The sequence below is a fragment of the Siphateles boraxobius genome, unplaced genomic scaffold (genome assembly GCF_051911475.1).
Source record: "Siphateles boraxobius isolate OS27281-9 unplaced genomic scaffold, OSU_SipBor_1 53, whole genome shotgun sequence".
Lineage (NCBI taxonomy): Eukaryota > Metazoa > Chordata > Actinopteri > Cypriniformes > Leuciscidae > Siphateles > Siphateles boraxobius.
In genome coordinates, this window is record NW_027509175.1 from 4,617,850 (window position 1) to 4,638,041 (window position 20,192).

At 37.2% G+C, this 20,192-nt stretch overlaps 1 protein-coding gene across 4 annotated transcripts; it reads right to left on the minus strand.

Annotated features, from left to right (window-relative positions):
- Positions 1-568: 568 nt before the first annotated feature.
- Positions 569-16,670, minus strand: noctb (nocturnin b). Of its 4 annotated transcripts, XM_077205137.1 has the most exons (4): positions 6,788-6,901; positions 5,879-6,000; positions 5,526-5,789; positions 569-2,786 (listed from the first exon to the last, which is right to left on the minus strand). In XM_077205137.1, exons 3-4 carry the CDS (start codon positions 5,779-5,781, stop codon positions 1,927-1,929), a joined length of 1,116 nt encoding a protein of 371 aa, XP_077061252.1. In that variant the 5' UTR covers positions 5,782-5,789; positions 5,879-6,000; positions 6,788-6,901; the 3' UTR covers positions 569-1,926. The 4 variants fall into 4 exon arrangements, with proteins under 4 accessions (XP_077061252.1, XP_077061250.1, XP_077061249.1 ...); XM_077205135.1 differs by lacking the exons at positions 5,879-6,000; positions 6,788-6,901 and adding an exon at positions 16,486-16,670; XM_077205134.1 differs by lacking the exon at positions 5,879-6,000 and having other exon boundaries at positions 6,788-6,920.
- Between the last annotated feature and the right edge of the window lie 3,522 nt (positions 16,671-20,192).

The following is a 20,192-nucleotide window of genomic DNA, read 5'->3' on the forward strand; positions in this document are numbered from 1 at the left end:
TATACAATATTTTATTTCAGCTAGTTGCCAAAGCAACATTTCTCATTTAGTTTAACTTGTTCTTAAATAACTAAAAAATTAAAAACTATATAACCATATTTAAACAACAACGAAATAACATAAAATCACAACAAAATTGCTTAAACTTTAAAATGTAAAATAGAAAAAAAAATGCATTCAAAATATTAATAAAAACTAAAACAGTATCTCAATAATACTAAAATAACATTAGGTTTTATTAAAAATGTAAAATATCTCTATGACAATAAGGGTTAAGGAGCACCAAAATATGTTTTTAGACTGTAATGTCCGGTGTCAGTCCCAATGTGTCATTATGTAAATATATGAGAGTATAGTGTAATATTGGGCTAGTGGTTTTGCACACTTCACTAACAACCCTTGAGGAAGGGATTGAGTTGCATCCTCTTCTTGCACTGCCCTTTAAAGGTGTAATAATGCTTGACTCTATAAAACGAAGAGCTCATGTGATGGGTACTAATAGTTTAATTGTCTGCAACTGATCATGTTGAGTAGACTCTGGTGAAGCTGTGAAATAATTTTGAGAATGTTGCATAAAGGAAATCATTTATTAATAAGGCTTACCTCACTTATACATGAGTGTGAATGATACACGTTTTTTCTAAAGCGAGTTTATGCAGAATTTGACACCTTCCCAAACATACTTTAAAAATACTTTATTAAAAAAACAAACAAAACAAAAACACCACAATGCAATAGCTTTATTTGTGCAAGCTACCATGTTATTTACCAATAATAAGACCCCAAAATGCAGGATGAGTCACATATTGAGAAAACAAATGTAACTTTTTGCTTTTAAACCTACACCTTGAAGTTAGAAGCATACAAGTCTAAAGAATAAGGTTATGTTTACATGACAACAATGTAATAAACGCAAAGGAAAAGCTTTTCTGTTTTTTCGCGCACAGACGACAACATTATCAAAATGATCCCCGTTCACACGGATCCGTGAAAAAGATTTAAAAAAAAGCTGTATTCTGCTGCCAGGCCAGTAGTTGGAGATGCCAGTTTGTAAAGAAAAACTTCACGCATATAGACTGAATAGACACAGTTTTCACAAATTCACGTTTTTGTAGTTTACACGGTATCGTTTTCAAAAACATGCACTTTGAAACATGTTTTCAAAAGTTTGCGTTTTCAGTCCCCCAAAATGCTGTTGTTTTGTAAAAGAAGGGCCAAAAAGTTTTCCGTTTTAAGTTGAAAACGCTGTTGTGTAAACAGCCTCTAAATCGTACAAAAAATTTAAATTGTGTCAATTTACTTAACCTCTCCAAACCTGTATTTCTTTCTTTTTTTCTGTGGAATACAAAAGGATATATTTTACTTAATGTCCTACCTGCTCTTGTCCATACAATAAAAACGAGCGCCAATTTACAGCACCATAAAAATAGTAATATTCAAGCCTTCTGAAGCCATACTATAGCTTTGTGTGAGGAACAATGATATTCAAGTTAATTATTGAACCCCTTTCTCCATTATAGCTCTTAAATCTCAAACATTGCATTTCACCAATAACATTTGCAGTCACTAATGTCAAACATGGCACCACTTTAGAATGCATGTTTGATTTTAAAAAAGCAACATTGGAAGATTTCACACAAAGCCATCGTATTGTATGACTACTTTTACGATGCAGTTTTTTGCTTTAAGAAGATTTTATTGTGCTATATTGTCTTAGTAAATGAAAACAAATCTCCTTTAATGTTCCACAGTACAAGAAAATTATACATTGAACGAAATGAAGTTATTTTTTTTTTGTATGAACTATCCCTTTAAGGATGTACTGGCTGAAGTGTTAATTACTCATGAACAGCAATCAAAATATGTAGAAATACTGTGCCAGCACAAGTCTCGACTTGTGTAATATCTTGCAAAATAAGTCTGTTATTACTGGGAAACAAGCGTCGGATCCTTGAAGCTGAAGTCACAGACTAGGGAGAGGTGATCTGAAGGGTAATTATAGGAAGGAAGCCTATTGGGTCCAATTTGTTCGGCTGTAGGAAAGTCCAGAACCGCATTAACATCAAACGCTCTGTGCGAATACCACACGTAATCCAGTGTGTGGCAGCTCTCGCCACTGGGCCGGATCTTCCACGTTGTGTAAGCTGGCTCGCTTTTCCCGTCCGTACTCAAATGCTTATACGCACTGTCCAGTCCCAGACTAGATGTTGCGAAATTCCTATAGACGTCTTCTGACGGCTCGGCATTAAAATCGCCACATACTATCAGAGGAACGTCTGCATCTGCTTTTTCTTCGGCCTCCATTCTCTGTGCAACGTTCTGCAGGTTGCGCAGCAGATCCGAACCCTGTGTGCTGCGTAGGACCTCCCAACCGCTCCGTGCCTTCAGATGGGTCACCGCCACACAGAACGCCCGACCTGTGTCTCGGCAGCGTAGAGCGGTGATGATGGCCACCTGATTGGTCTTCAGCATCATGGCGGACAGACGCAGGTGTGTTGTGTTTAGTGACTGGAAGCGTTTGTGATTGAAGAACAGAGCACAGCCATCAGGGCCGTTGTTGTTCTCCACGTCCAGACATGGAGACCATGGTTTGGGGCAGAAACTGCTCTGGTAGCCCAACCTTGCCAGGACGGGCTGAAACATGTCAAAGTAGTGATCAACTTCCTGTAGGCATAGGATGTCAGGTCTGTAGGTTAGGATCTCCTCCAGGATCAAATACTTCCTTTCAGCCCAGTTCAGAGCATCCACGGGGCACTGCACAAAACTGTCCATGCCTTCACCTAATGCTGCAACGGGACAGAGAGAAGTTGGATTGTTTTTAAAAATAATCTCTGTAAATCATCCTAGCTACAACTTCATAAAGTAAAGGGTTTTTCCATTTCTTCAGAAATTTTCATCTTGCGGCAGTGTAATTTCAGTATAATTGAGGTACTTTTATTAATATTTTGAATTGGTTTTCATTTTTATGTTCATTTTATGCTAAACTTGAGTCATTTTGTCATTATTCTTATTATTTTTAAATATGTCTGTTTTTTATTAACCCTTAAACGCACACCTCGGGTCTTTATCGACACAGAACATCATTCACTATCCACCCCCTCATTTGTTTTTGAAGTTAGACATCAACCTTCTTAGTATTACTCAATTCATTCATTATAAACAATATAACAAGAAATAATAAAGTACATAGGATCGCTAGTGTATATTTTTTTCTGCGCAAAAATAACTGAATCTGATGACTCAAGTGCAATTCACCTTTATTACTCAGGTGGCAATGTCTGATACACAACGATGATGTGATGTTTCACTCACAAACACAGCGGGCAACTGACACTGACAAAACAAAAGGATATTATGGAAGCTTGTTTCCGCCACAAAATCAAAAATCAAAAAGGTAATTGCAACTTTTTATCTCGCAATTCTGACTTTTTCTCTCATCATTGTGTGATTTAATCATTGCGTGTTAAAAAGTCATTTATAACTTGCAATTGTGAGGAAAAAGTCAGAATTTTCTGTGTTTCCGTGGCAGAAACAAGTTTCCATAGAATATACAAGTATACAGTAATTGGCAAAACTAGCTCAGCGATTTAACTGCAGAGCAAGTATACTGTACGCCAGGGGTCGGCAACCTATTTGTCATAAAGTGCCATTTTTAAGTTTCCGAGTTCATCACTGTGCCATAACCCTGTGCATGCGTCGTGGAAATCTCTTGAACTCTCGTCTCAGGCCCACAAGGAAGAAAAGGAATAGTCGAATAAAGTCGTTATTTATGGGGTTTTTTTCGGGAAAAAAGTAGTCTCGTCGCTTGATAAACTTATAGTTGAGCCACTGTAGGCACATGGAATATTTAAACATGTTCTTTAATGACTTTCTGGGCCGTCAAGTTTCATTCCCTCTGGCAGCCTATGTAGCAGTGATCCACCTCTCAGATTTAATCAAAAATATCTTCATTTGTGTTCCGAAGATGAACGAAGGTCTTACGGGGTTGGTACAGCATGGGGGTGAGTAATTAATGACTTAATTTTCATTTTTGGGTGAACTAACCCTTTAATAACAGCAGCAGTAAAATATTGTTTTTTAGTCACTGTACTCAGTGGTTTTCAGCGAATGCTTGTGCACTAATGCATAATTTCTCCTGTCCTTTACTCAAGCCTGTTAGCTTGCTGGGTAACGTTACCTCCATTCCGTTCTCTTTTTATAGCATTTGTCTACTAAGTTTTAATTGTTTTTCAAACGCGATCTACTGCGGCTCTACGTTCACACAATTGTTTTCAGTCTTTCTATATTTATTTAATCAATTTATCCTTATATTATTCTTTTATATATTATATATATAAAATATATTATATTCTTTATCCTTATATTCCTTATATATAATTAATTTTAAATAAAAATTAAATGAATTATATATTTTAGATGTTTTTAGTTTGTTTTTAGTTCAGATATTCACATCGGAACAACATGTCTGTGTAAATTTGTTTTAACAAAAATTGTGTTAAAACATAATATGTTGGATATCATTTTTTTTAACAATAATCATGTTTGTCAACTTGCCATCAGCAATTATCATTAAAAACAATGCAAATATTGATATTAGTAAAACTCAATGTGTGGCTTTTGCACTTTTTAAAGTACACTTTTACACATAAATACCCTGATTTACGGTTTTATTTAGTTATAATAAAAAAAAAATCTAATTTAATTTCTATCCGATTAATCGATTAATCGAAAAAATAATCGTCCGATTAATCGATTATCAAAATAATCGTTAGTTGCAGCCCTAATTTCAGTCAATATGTATTATATTAGTTACAAAATTGCTTTTTTATGGTTTTAGTTAACTATAATAACCACCATAAAACACTATAGTGTTGTTAGGCATTGCTGAGATTTCCTAAGGGGGTTTAGCGAGTTATGTGGAGTTTTCTGGGTGGTTAGTATTAAAATTGTTTATTAATAATTACATTTCATTATTACCATTTACCTATTTTATTCCTAATCCTGAAACTTTTGTGTCAGTAAGATTTTTTTTTTTTTTTTTTACAAAATTACATTTATTCAGCAAGGATACATTAAATTAATCAAATGACATTAAAGACTTTTACATGATTACAGAAAAAATCTATTTCAAATAAATTTGATTAATCAAATAATCCTGAAAAAGTATCACAATTTCCACAAAACTATCAAACAGCACAACAGTTGTCAACATTGATATTAATAAAAAATGTTTCTTCAGCAGCAAATCAGCATGAGACTGATTTCTGAAGTATCATATGGCACTGAAGACTGCTGAAAATTCAGCTTTGACATCACAGGAATAAATTAGGGCAACATTTTAAAATATTTTTTTTATTGTAATAGTTCACGAAACATGATTCATGATTTATTTATTGATCAAATAAATGCAGTCTTGGTGGCTCTTACATACCTCCAAAATGTTTTAGTGTATATCATGTTAAACAAGTACTATGTCATTCAGTGTCCCCTCTTAATGATGCTGAATATAGGGTTTCGGCTTGTACCTTGTGCTAGTGCATTCCACTGCATAACTCTGATCGTCTGCCTGGAGTCTCCATGCCCCGTCTGAACGAGACTTCTCTGCAGTAGGGCAGGCCGGTTTCTCAAAACCTCTCTACATTCCTGCAACAGCTCCAAAGGGTCTGCCAGGTCTTGATCCAGATCGTTCCCCGGATTGTATGTGGAGTCCAGAGGGTAAGGGAGAGGAGGTCTGCTGACAGTCTTAGCCAGGGCACTGTAGAGACTAGAGCCGCTGCCCATGGAACACGCTAAAAGAAACAAGACAGACATCACATAATGATCTTTCCTGGAATGTCGTCACCTGCTCCCTTTAAAGGAATAAAAAAAAGAACTACACCTGGTCGAGTTGTTGCTGCAAATAGCTGTCAGTTTGAACACACCTTTACACTGAGCAGTTGTGCCGAACTAAACCAGGCTTTGCCATCTATTTCCACTTTAATTCATTCTATCCTGTATCTTCTTCAAATAGGACAAGCAAACACATGGTTAATCCATTTATACTGAGAGAAGCAAGTAGCACCAGTTGTTAAGACACGTCGCACACACACAGAGCTCAGAGGCGTTAATGCATGTTAGGGCTCCATTGATCTGGAAGTCTCAGCAACATGCAAGTTCACAGGTGTAGAATTCAAAGGAATGTCCTGGTTGGCTACTCTAGACCTTTATGTTGGTCTATAGGGCCCTGGCAATCCATCTTGGCCTTAATCAACTAAACATGCCTCGATATACAATAAGATTAATACAATTGTACAATAAGATTTCTCAATATTACTATTTTTTTACTGTAATTCTGATCAAATAGCCTAAATGAAGTCAAATATTTTGAACAGTAGTGTATTTTAAAAAAAGGAATATTCATTCCTTTATATGTAAAAACTTCTTAATCAGGAAAAAGTGACCAGATGAGATTTTGAGTGAGACATATATACACATGACACATATACACATGACATAAGTACCATGGTATTGTTATCTGATACCAACACTGTACCATTGCATTTTTTGCTACACACAGAACACCACATAAATAGACTCTGTTGTGTTCATTTTCTAATCAATTAAAAGTTACCTAAAAACAACGTTCACTTTTTGTCTCAAAACTGTCCACTTACGACCTCACTTACAAAAAGTCAAATACATATTATACAAAATCATTAGTGCTAAAACCAAGTGGCATAGAAATCAACCAAACATTATTAAAATTTTCATCAGAATTAAAGGAGCTAACTGAATTTTTTTATCTTACCAACAACCTCCATGATGTTAGGACTGAGTTTGTCCTACAACGGAGCGTGTGTGTGTTGTGATGTTGTGTGAGCGATGTTCAGCAGAAATGCACCACTGGCTGTGTGTGCTAAACTGCTTCTGACAGAATGAGATTACAGACTTGAGTCGTCAGTAGACCATATGGACGCACACACACGCAATCTGAGTACACAGGCTTTTCCAGGGAACATAATGCAACCATAAAACCACGTGATTTATGCATGTTACATTATATCCGTTTCGTCACAAGGTAAAATACTAACGTTAACAAAAAACACTGTTGTACGTTGGCTGAAAGACCTCAACACGCGACAACTGACACATGTGCTGCAAATACTCACAACACAACCAAATACAGAAACACGTGGCAAATATTCACAACACAACCAAATACAGACACACATAGCATGTTTCTGTAATTGGTTGTGTTGTGAGTATTTGCAGCGTGTTTCTGTATTTGGTTGTGTTGTGAGTATTTGGAGTGTGTTTCTGTATTTAGCTGAGTTGTGAATATTTGCAGCGTTTTTCTGTATTTGGTTGTGTTGTGAGCATTTGCAGCGAGTTTCTGTATTTGGTTGTGTTGTGAGTTTTTGTAGCGCGTTTCTGTATTTGGTTGTGTTGTGAGTATTTGCAGCAAATTTCTGTATTTGGTTGTGTAGTGAGTATTTGTAGCGCGTTTCTGTATTTGGTTGTGTTGTGAGTATCTACAGAGCATTTCTGTATTTGGTTGTGAGTGTTTTCAGCAAGTTATGTATTTGGTTGTGTTGTGAGTATTTGTAGCGCGTTTCTGTAATTGGTTGTGTCGTGAGTATTTGCAGCGTGTTTCTGTATTTGGTTGCGTTGTGAATATTTACAGTGCGTTTCTGTATTTAGTTGCGTTATGAGTATTTGCAGCATGTTTCTGTATTTGGTTGTGTTGTGAGTATTTGGAGCGTGTTTCTGTATTTGCAGCTTGTTTTTTGTATTTGGTTGTGTTGTGAGTATCTACAGAGCGTTTCTGTATTTGGTTGTGTTGTGAGTATCTACAGAGCGTTTCTGTATTTGGTTGTGTTGTGAGTATTTGCAGCGAGTTTCTGTATTTGGTTGTGTTGTGAGTATTTGCAGCGTGTTTCTGTATTTGGTTGTGTCGTGAGTATTTGCAGCGAGTTTCTGTATTTGGTTGTGTTGTGAGTATTTGCAGCGTGTTTCTGTATTTGGTTGTGTCGTGAGTATTTGCAGCGAGTTTCTGTATTTGGTTGTGTTGTGAGTATTTGTAGCGCGTTTCTGTATTTGGTTGTGTTGTGAGTATTTGTAGCGCGTTTCTGTATTTGGTTGTGTCGTGAGTATTTGCAGCGAGTTTCTGTATTTGGTTGTGTTGTGAGTATTTGCAGCTTGTTTCTGTATTTGGTTGTGTCGTGAGTATTTGCAGCGAATTCTGTATTTGGTTGTGTCGTAAGTATTTGCAGCGAGTTTCTGTATTTGGTTGTGTTGTGAGTATTTGCAGCTTGTTTCTGTATTTGGTTGTGTTGTGAGTATTTGTAGCGCGTTTCTGTATTTGGTTGTGTCGTGAGTATTTGCAGCTTGTTTCTGTATTTGGTTGTGTTGTGAGTATTTGTAGCGAGTTTCTGTACTTGGTTGTGTCGTGAGTATTTGCAGCGTGTTTCTGTATTTAGCGGAGTTGTGAGTATCTACAGAGCGTTTCTGTATTTGGTTGTGTTGTTAGTATTTGCAGCGCGTTTCTGTATTTGGTTGTGTTGTGAGTATTTGCAGCTTGTTTCTGTATTTGGTTGTGTTGTGAGTATTTGCAGCTTGTTTCTGTATTTGGTTGTGTTGTGAGTATTTGCAGCGAGTTTCTGTATTTGGTTGTGTTGTGAGTATTTGCAGCTTGTTTCTGTATTTGGTTGTGTCGTGAGTATTTGCAGCGAATTCTGTATTTGGTTGTGTCGTAAGTATTTGCAGCGAGTTTCTGTATTTGGTTGTGTTGTGAGTATTTGCAGCTTGTTTCTGTATTTGGTTGTGTTGTGAGTATTTGTAGCGCGTTTCTGTATTTGGTTGTGTCGTGAGTATTTGCAGCTTGTTTCTGTATTTGGTTGTGTTGTGAGTATTTGTAGCGAGTTTCTGTATTTGGTTGTGTCGTGAGTATTTGCAGCGTGTTTCTGTATTTAGCGGAGTTGTGAGTATCTACAGAGCGTTTCTGTATTTGGTTGTGTTGTTAGTATTTGCAGCGCGTTTCTGTATTTGGTTGTGTGGTGAGTATTTGTAGCGCGTTTCTGTATTTGGTTGTGTAGTGAGTATCTACAGAGCGTTTCTGTACTTGGTTGTGTTGTGTGTTTTATTTGCAGCACGTGTGTTGTCAAACGGATGAAGATGTCTTAATTTTCAGGCGTTTTTGCATGCGTTTTCTTCAGTTGCAGCGAGTTGCGCTGTGTGATATTTGCACTGCAGTGCGTTTTTATATATGGTTGCGCTGTGAGTATTTGAGGTGTTTTTCTGTATTTGAACAGATTACCAATTAGAGGACAACCTGTCTCTCACATGAGATCACAGCAATAGAAAAAGATAATTCAATAATCCAATCAATTCAGAATGTACAAAATCAAGTCCCCACCCTACATTTCTTGTTCGAGAACCTGTTTCGCTTAAATATATACGTCAATGGGAAAGAAAAGACTATTGCAACTTCAGTTTCGTGCGACTTTAAACAAATGTCTCCAACGGTCTGACTTGTCATTCAGGAAGCTAGGCAAGGTTACAACATAAGTGGTTTGTACATTCACAGTACAGTAGCAACAGTCACTTACTTTTTGGCACACATTTGATATTACAAAACCAGCACGTGATCATGATATGCTTCAAAACAACCCATTTAATCATCCTAACATATTTTAACTATATCTTACATTATGGACTTCAAAAAAGGATTATATTAAAATCTATAACAAAACATGTACCATGGTTTTGGGGTCAGTAAGATTGAAAAGAAATACAATTTTAAAGAGATTAATACTTTTATTCAGAAAGGGCACATTAAATTGATCAAAAGTGACAGTATAGACTTCTAAAATCTACCATGGTACTGCCATAGTACATTTAGGAAGGAAAATGTAAGGTACTATTATATCTTTGAGGATAATATTGTGCTAATATACTTCAGTGTCACTCAACTTGAATTTTAAGGTCATGATTAAAAGTCACAGATCAAAATAGCATCTAGGGGAAGAACAGCAACACCATTATTAGAGGTGCAGGCCAGGGGCAGATCAAAATGGCTCTACTATAAGGGGCCAGCGTGGTATTGTATGAATGGGATCCATAATATATGGACTGTTAGGCGTGTTGTAACAAATGAAGATATTGGCTCTTATCTTGTTCTAGCTTCATTCATGAGATAATCAGATCTCCTGCAGTTTGACTAGCCTATCTGTGCCATAAAGAAAGCTGTTACTAATGCGTGACAAAATGAAACGGTCATGGAAATGTATGTAATATATAAGTTTTGAGTACATAAAAGGCCTGTTAACACTTGGCCACATAATGCATTTTCACTGATTTGACAGCAATTCAATCATATCAACCCCATGCCTGCGTCCAAATATGCATATTAGTATATAGTGTCAATATATAATAGTCAAAAAACAGTATGTGAAAAGAGTTGTATGTCTGAATTTATAGTATTCATAAAACAGTAGGCAAAAAAATACCTGGATGGTACTTCAAAGGCAATATTCTATCTATAGCTTTACTATCCCAAGAGGCCATGGGAGAGGAGTTTTGAATGACAGTGAAGCAACACAACTAGGCCACATGACAATGACAACATAATCTAGTATGTCTGGATTACATTTATACACACATTCATACTATAATAGAACATAGTGTAAATGGAATGTGTCAACGCAAGCAATCCGATCACTCAAGGCGAATAAGGTAACCAATACCTCACAGGTGTAAATACTCTCAAAAGTTGTTATGATCTAAATCAGTGTAGTTTATTTAAGCAATAACACATCTGCAAGTGTATCACTGCTTTCATACAGCAGTTGTATAAATAATTATCAAGTAGGCCGAACTTATGTGTCAGATAAAAATTGGACTGTTTGTATATTTTGTTTCTATGAAAGGAACTAGCTCTAAAAGAAGAAAAGCATCAAGCTTTGTGTGTCACCATGCAAATGTGCAGAGCAAACACCAATCTGGAACAGAGTATGGGAGAGGAGCAAAGCGGAAAGTGTTTTGTTACACACTCCGCTCCAGGTTTTCCATTTCACACTCCAGCTCACTACTAGTGAAAGAAACCTACTCCAAGGGATTTAAATATCAGCAATCTTGGAACAAACAACACTTTCTAATCAAATTTGAAGACCCAAACTATTTATTAATAAAATGTACAGATATCAGATATTAAGGGCCATTCACAGTCACACCAAGGACTATAACTATAACGAAAACTATACTATAATAAAGTTCTACTTCTATGAGAATAGGGAGGTCCCCACCACAGCTATAATGAATGACACAGAGGAATGATAAGGTAGGAATAACATTCAGAACTATTTATTTCCAGCTGATAATACTACGTATGTTTTAAAGAGAGAAACCCGTAATTTAGAGCGTAAATGGAAAAAAACTAATTTAGAGGTCTTTAGAATCGCGTGGAAAGACAGTATGTCACTTTATAAAAAGGCACTTAAAACGGCCAGGGCTGAGCACCTCAGCAAATTAATAGAAAACAACCGAAATAATCCAAGGTTTTTATTTAATACCGTGGCTAGACTAACAAATAAACAGACGTCGTCTGAACAAAATACCTCGTTACAGTTTAGTAGTAATGATTTCATGAACTTCTTCACCGAGAAAATTGAAAGCATCAGAATCAAAATCGTAAACGTTCGATCTTTGCTCGCGCCTTATAATTCGGCCGCAATTATTACCCCGCAAGAACAATTACAATGCTTTACAACCATAGAACAAAAAGAGTTAAATAAACTTATCACTTCATCTAAAACAACAACATGTTTATTAGATCCTATACCAACTGAACTACTGAAAGAAGTGTTACCTGTAGTGGAAGAGCCTCTTCTCAATATTATTAACTCATCTTTATCTTTAGGTCATGTTCCAAGAACGTTCAAGCTGGCAGTTATAAAACCTCTTATTAAGAAACCACAATTAGATCCAAATAACCTAGCAAATTACAGACCCATTTCGAATCTTCCATTTATGTCAAAAATATTAGAAAAAGTTGTGTCCGCTCAACTCGGCTCTTTCTTGCAAGAAAACGACATCTATGAAAAGTTTCAGTCTGGATTCAGGCCACATCATAGCACTGAAACTGCGCTTGTTAGAATCACAAATGATTTACTTTTAGCTTCGGACCAAGGCTGTATCTCAGTACTAGTTTTACTTGATCTTAGTGCTGCGTTCGATACTATAGATCACACAATACTCTTAGATCGACTGCAAAATTACACTGGTGTTCAAGGACAAGCATTAAGCTGGTTCAGGTCATACTTATCTGACCGCTACCATTTCGTCTACTTAAATGGAGAAAAATCGATTATAACTTCGGCAAACTATGGAGTGCCGCAGGGATCTGTGTTAGGCCCTTTATTATTCTCAATATATATGCTGCCACTTGGTAATATTCTAAGGAAACATGGAATTAGTTTCCATTGTTATGCTGATGACACTCAAATATATATTTCCTCACGGCCAGATGAATACGCTAAATTATCCAAATTGACAGATTGTGTTAAAGATATAAAAGATTGGATGACGCATAATTTTCTTTTATTAAATCCAGACAAGACAGAGGTAATACTTATCGGTTCTAAAAACCGTCCACAAAACCTTTCACAGCACGACTTTAACATAGTAGGATGCCCTGTTACTCTATCCGCTACAGTAAAAGACCTGGGTGTTACATTAGACTGCAACCTGTCTTTTGAAAAGCATATTTCATATGTTACAAAAACAGCCTTTTTCCACCTTAGAAACATTGCTAAGTTACGTAATATGCTATCAGTCTCTGATGCAGAAAAGTTAGTTCATGCATTCATGACCTCGAGACTAGATTACTGTAATGCTTTATTAGCTGGTTGTCCTGCATCTTCAATAAACAAGCTACAGTTAGTCCAAAATGCAGCCGCTAGAGTTCTTACTAGATTAAGAAAATATGATCATATAACACCGATTTTATCATCACTTCATTGGTTACCTATAAAGTTCCGTATTAATTACAAGGTATTGCTTTTGACTTATAAAGCTCTAAATGGTTTAGCTCCAGTCTATTTAACGGATCTTCTATCGCCTTACAATCCATCGCGCTCTTTAAGATCACTAGATTCGAGGTTTCTGGTCATTCCTAGGATATCCAGATCCACCAAAGGAGGCAGAGCATTTTCACATTTAGCTCCGAAGCTCTGGAATAGCCTTCCTGATATTGTTCGTTGCTCAGACTCGCTCTCCCAGTTTAAAACTAGACTGAAGACGCATCTATTTAGCCAGGCATTCATATAAATTTTTTATCTTACAGTTACTGTAAATTCGGCCTCTAGTTCATAAACGCCAGAGGAGAACTGGCCCCCGACTGAGCCTGGGTTCTCCCAAGGTTTTTTTTCTCCATTGGGTCACCTGATGGGGTGTTAGGACACCATTAGGTCACTGGATGGAGTTTTTCGGTTCCTTGCCACTGTTGCCTTTGGCTTGCTCAGTTGGGGATATTCAAATTAATTAACCAATCATACCATTGATCAGCTCTACCAAACTTGGATGTCTTTTTTCCAGTAATAAACAAACATTAAGTTGTTTTGATTGATACTGTGAAGCAGCTTTGATACAATCTGTATTGTGAAAAGCGCTATATAAATATATTTGACTTGACTTGACTTGATAATAAAATGTGTATTTTTCATAGACCATCATATAGTCTACTGTGTTACCACAGTATTTTTGTAGGTGGATCTCTGTACCTCTAGGGGGGTCCGGGGCATGCCCCCCTGAAATAATTTTTTTTACATTTTAAAGATAAATTCACTAATCTGGTGCACTTTGAGTGCCCCGAATCCACTGTTAAAAATAAATAATCCAACTGCCCAAACATATGATATTCTCTGATTTAGATATCTGATCATCGCATTACAATTATTCAAATTATCAGTGTTAAGCATGATAATATGGTTAAATATCACACTGAAGCTGATTTAAAAATAACATTTACTTAAAATAAAAGTTCTTCTTTTGGCAAAATTACATTTTCTATAGCCTAAACAAAGTCTGTCTTACTAAACTTTCCAATTGAAAACCTTCAAACCTTCAAACTTCAAGCTTTTAAAACAACTACAAACTTTCTAGTTAGGCTTTTTCAAGAGAACTTAAAGTTTGTCTACAAACTTATTTTATCCAATTGTAAAGTGTTAACAAATTATGATAAAAAATCATGTACACATGTTACAACGCTGCCTGATTCAAGCAGATCGTGGCTGTTAATGCATGAAAATACAAATTCAGCATTAACATTCACCATGTTTATTCTAATTTGAAGGGCTTTTGATAACATATGTGTGAAAATAAAATGCATTACGAGTAAAAAAAGATTGAAAATATTGCATGTTTGTTCGGGTAGTGAATTTACAACAGAACCTGTTAATTATTCAACAAGAGAAATAGGCGGAGACGCGGAGTTATTCATCATTGTGCAACACAATTCGGATGCTACATGACAACTTACAGTGCTTGACTTTTTCGTAAAAAAGGAGTGAAGAGTTTTTTGCCATTTTGAACTCTATGAAACTGATGGATTCGGCGCGGGTGCGGGCGTGTCGTAAGCTAATGCACGAGTGACTGATTACCATGGAAACGTGAAAGTCACGTATGGACTATCCTTGACTCTTTTGATTTTAAATGGGGGGGGGGGGGGGGGGGGGACACGTCCCCGTAATCTACGCCCATGAATTACCGGCTACTTACAAACTGAGGCTAGTTAAGTGGACCTTAGTTAACAAGGTTAGTTAGCAAGGTCGGTTAGCAACCAAGATAATTCTCAATTTAAGAGAGAGAGAGAGAGAGAGAGAGAGAGAGAGAGCCGCGGGCGCGATCGAACTGTGTTTGTGTGTGTGTGAGAGAGAGAGAGAGAGAGAGAGAGAGAGAGAGAGAGAGAGAGAGAGAGAGAGAGAGAGAGAGAGAGAAGGAAGCGCGGGCGCAATCGAACTGTGTGTGTGTGTGTGTGTGTGTGTGTGTGTGTGAGAGAGAGAGAGAGAGAGAGAGAGAGAGAGAGAGAGAGAGAGAGAGAGAGAGAGAGAGAGAGAGAGAGAGAGAGAGAGAGAGAAGGAATCGCGGGCGCAATCGAACTGTGTGTGTGTGTGTGTGTGTGTGTGTGTGTGTCGTATGACTAAATCTGTTCATATTTCCTCAAAACTCACTAGAAGACATCATTTGAGGGTTTTTTTTTATCTCCTGGGGAGCAAACCCCCCAAGAATTGCTTTTTCACAAAGTACAATTTAATTATAGAAAACACAGACTGTTGATATTGATTACACAGAGAAAGGGTCCACAATTCACAAATTAAGACCCTCACCATCCAAAAAACCCAGCTACATCTCTGATTTGACTCCCACTCCGTGTAATGTAGTGAAGAGAACAAAACACATTCAATGAAAACCGTAGCATTTTAAATTATGAATAATGTCCATGGCCCCCCTCCTGAAACCTCATGCCACCCCTTTACCACCCCAGGTGGTAGTATGGTTAAACATTAAAGATTGTGTTGATTTGACACTGACTACCATAGACTACAATGGAAATTTGGTTTCTTTATATGAGAGGGGTGGGTCTTACCTCCAGGTCTTATGAAATCTAAAAATAAACCAAATCAATATTTCATGAAATAGGCAATAGGCTTCTTGAAAAGGTATTACTTTTACTAGTAATTAGAATGGTATTTCAGTGCACTTAACTTCTAACTTTTGGGAGTTGATCAAAACAGTTCTCTTTTGGATATATAATAACAATGGGATATTCTGTAGCCTACTGATTATCAGTTTGTCGCATGTAGACCTTGTATGTGTGTTGCACAACACATGTTGCACTCGGCGATCACGGTGGGGATTGATATGGTAGTGGACCATGATGGTCATAGAAGAAGTGAAGGGGCAGTACCCCCCAATTATGGTGGGGTAATTCGCACTCTGCTCTCACGGTCGTGATGTAACCTGCAGCCTCGTGCTTACGAGTGATAATATCACACGAGCAAGAATGACGTGAATGGATATGGTGTAATTGTCCATGCACTATATGATTACGCATAGTTATATGATAATAATAATAATATCGAAGCATCATTAATTGTAATAATCCTTTGAATTTAAATTGATGTATTATTTGAATACCCTTATGGTTTTGTGCTTTGTGAATTATCAACAAGTGGACTGAGTTGAACGCATTGAGTAACGTTGCCTTCTTAAACAGAGACAATCATCGCACGAGCGAGCTAGTGAAGAACACGCAACAATGATTTGTGATTTATGAACTTTTTCTAGGTTACGATTCAATACATGGAGTAGTTGGAGAACAGTCTGATTGTTATAATGCGCCGCGCGGCACCGATGAAACGGAAACACAAATGCAGAAGACATAAAGGACGACAGCGCAAACAAAAAAGGTAAAGTGGTTATGCATGCTTAGTCGATTTTGTTACTCACCAGATTGGCTTCAAATACTGGATATTCCTCTTGCCGGTTGTTTATTGAGTGTGTCGATGCGATCTGCGTCCGTTTAGAAACACAAGTGACCTCCTGAAGCATACACACGCCACAAAAACAGCTGTAAACCAAAGCAAGGTCATAGGACTGGCTGTGATTCCTGATCCACGGAGTTGCACTGCCATCTGCTGGGTTGAGGCGGTATTGCATATAAAAATAAAGGATCTTCTCCACAAGGGGGAGCCTGCATTCATAACTTGTGTGTGTGTGTGTGTGTGTGTGTGTGTGTGTGTGTGTGTGTGTGTGTGTGTGTGTGTGTGTGTGTGTGTGTGTGTGTGTGTGTGTGTGTGTGTGTGTGTGTGTGTGTGTGGGGGGGGGGCAAAAACTTTCAATATATGCAAAGAGACTATAGCGTTGCCAGAAAAGAGTTTCTGGGTGTGCATTAGAAAAACTGGATGTGCCACATTTATTGTCAGATTAATGTGCAAAACAAAAAAACTGACTCTGTATATCACTAACTTTACAGAATAGACTGGGCTGATGTGTAAAACTATAATACTATATAAACCATAATAGCCTACTATAAATATAGCTCAGGGCTCGACATTAAGCCTTTTCATGTGCTTGTCCTTCGAACAAGTAAATCGGCCATTCTCTTGTCCAAGTAAAACATTTGCTTTTACAGAAAAAAATAGGATTTTTTGTGTGTGTTGTAAATAGCCTATTAATGTATTCTGAAGCAATATTCTCATCAGTGTTCAGTCAGCTTTGACATATTTAAATCTGCATTAAACATTTATAAAGAGCATTTTCCCCTAATTGTTTTAAATATATGCTTCATCTTTCATTTTAAATTCTTAAATTTGATCAATAAATTAATTTAGAATAATAAGACACTGTATGGCTGTTACCAATTGAATGAAATAATTTATACTGAAAAATTACAACTGCATTAAATAATGTTATGAGATTGTATATTCAAAAAGAAAATGTTAAATATGGGAAAGAATGATACTTTTAAAGACGAAACTAAACTACCATTACGTGGCGGCAGGTGACCGTCTTAAGTGAGTTATTGAGCCATTTATTTAAACATTTCGTTCAAATGGTTTGTTCAAACCGCTGAATCATTCAATATTGAAAACACGGTAAGTTAATGTGTTCCGGTGAGATGCGTTATGGTTATGGCTATTTTCGCTGCTGAAATAGAACAAAAACAGTCAATATTGTGTCTAAAATGTAAGTGACTTAATATTAATTAGGCTACGTGTTTATTGAAATGTCATATGAAATCAGTGTCACATTTTCAATCGTGATGGTGTTCAGCACTCTTGATCGTGTGATGTTACTTAACTGTATCATATGTTTTAAATATAAAAAACCCACATGAGTGTTTACCGCTGTATGACATTTTGTTTCCATTTCTCCTCATGAGGCCGTGAGGGCCTCAACAGCACAGCCTTGTCAGACAGTCAGCGGCTGTTTGGGGATTTATTGGCAGTCCCAATGTCGGCAGATATTTTTTTAAACGTCAATAATTTAAACATTAAATTACATTTTAAATGAACAAATATTGTAAGTAAACAACAATAGCCCAAGTTTAGAAAAACATTTTTATTAAGACTTAAAATAATTCTGCATCTATTTTTAGGTGTGCCAGCTGCCACTGTGGGTGACACCGGCACACCCGTGGCTACGCCCATGCTTTACAGTGGTGACCCTTCTTCTGACTGATGGCAATCCATTCTTGCCTTATTAGTGCTCGGAGTTGGCTTCTGCTTGTCTATACTTGCCTTTTGAGGACTGGCCACAGGTTTTCTGGGATTAAGATCCAGGGAGTTGCTTGGCCTAGGATCCAAAATTTCAATGTAATGATCTCCGAGCCTATCATTTCGATCATTTTGATGCAGTTGCGCTGTCCATTCTTAAGGAAGGTGTTGATATAGTCAGCCCAAGTATCTTATCTATTGTTAATAGCAGTCTACAGGATGGCATCGTACCACTTTGCCTTAAGCAAGCTGTTGTTGAGGCCTATCTTAAAAAAACAACAACTCTGGACCCATATGAGTTAAAACTATTGGCCAATTTCAAAATTGCCTGGCTTGTCTAAAGTACTTGAAAAAGTTGTTTAAACAAATATCCACTTTCTTAACAAAGAATAATATTTTGGATAAATTTCAGTCTGGCTTTAGGGGTGGACACAGTACAGAGTCAACCCTTTTAAGGGTTGTTAACGATCTTTTTTTAATTACAGATGCAGGTAATCGCGCAGCATTCATTTTATTGGATTTGTCAGCAGCCTTTAACACCATTGATCACGGGATCCTTTTGACTCTCTTAAAGCAGTTTGTTGGTATTCAGGGGACGGTCCTAAAATGGTTTGCCTCTTATTTGCAATCTAGATCCTTTTTAGTGAAGATTGGTAACAACTACTCTGTTCCATCACCTATTCCCTGTGGGGTCCCACAAGGGTCCATCTTGGGTCCCATCCTGTTTTCATTGTATATGCTCCCGTTGGGAATGATTTTTAAGAAGTATGGTATTTCGTAACATCTGTATGCATATGACACTCAAGTCTATTTGCCATTGAGATCCGGTAGTAAGGATTCTAAGGCCATTCTCCTTAGGTGTCTGGAGGAAGTAAAGCTGTGGATGGCTGAAAACCTCGTTCAACTGAATGAAAACAAAACTGAAATTATTATTTTTGGTCGCACTACTGGTAGCTAAATGCTAATCGATCACTTAGGCCCTTGGAAGGGGTACTTGCAGGATCAAGTAAAGAACTTGGGAGTCATTTTTGATTCATCCATTATTTTTGATCGACAGATAAAGACAGTGGTTCGTAATTGCTTCTTCTACTTAAGAGCTATAGCCAAATTGCAACCAATGCTCTCAGCCAGCGACTTGGAAAACGTTGTCCACGCTTATATTTTCTCTCCTCTAGATTATTGTAGTGCACTTTATGTTGGGACCTGTAGTTTACAGCTAAATACTGCTGCAAGGTTGTTGATGAATGCTGGGAAAACAGATCATATTACTCCCTTTTTATCTTTTTTAGGTTGGCTACCAATACATTTTAGGATACAGTATAAGATTCTGATATATGTTTTTAAAGGGTAACTAAACCCCTGGTCAGAGCATGACTCCACCCACTGGCGATGTTTGAAAAATGCTGGAAAAGTGGGCAGAGCCCAGCGGAGGGGGGCGTGCACCTGAGACGCATCTCATTGCATGGAATCTGCCTACGTCACCAACAACCGCTGCGTCACGAAACACCGCAAACATCCAATATGGAAAATTCAACTGCAGTAGCCACCGTTCAACCTGAAGAGGGCAGCACTCAGACGTTTTTAAACCATATATTGTAGAATTAAAACACTTTAAACCCAAATGTCAAAAAATTTACTGGAATCAATGAACAGCATTTATGAAGCTCCATTCTTACAGATCATTAACTAAAAAAAGTTGTTTTATTGTTTAGTTACCCTTTAAAGCACTCCACGGAATGGCGCCAGAATACTTATCTGAGCTTATTAAGCCCTATACAGTTCAGGCGTAAGACTAAGATCAGCAAACAAGTTTCTTCTAACTATTCCCCGTGCGCATCTCAAAATGAAAGGTGATCGTGCTTTCTCTGTCGCTGGTCATAGATTGTGGAATAATCTGCCATTGGATATCAGATCTTCCTTGAACCTAAATGTTTTTAA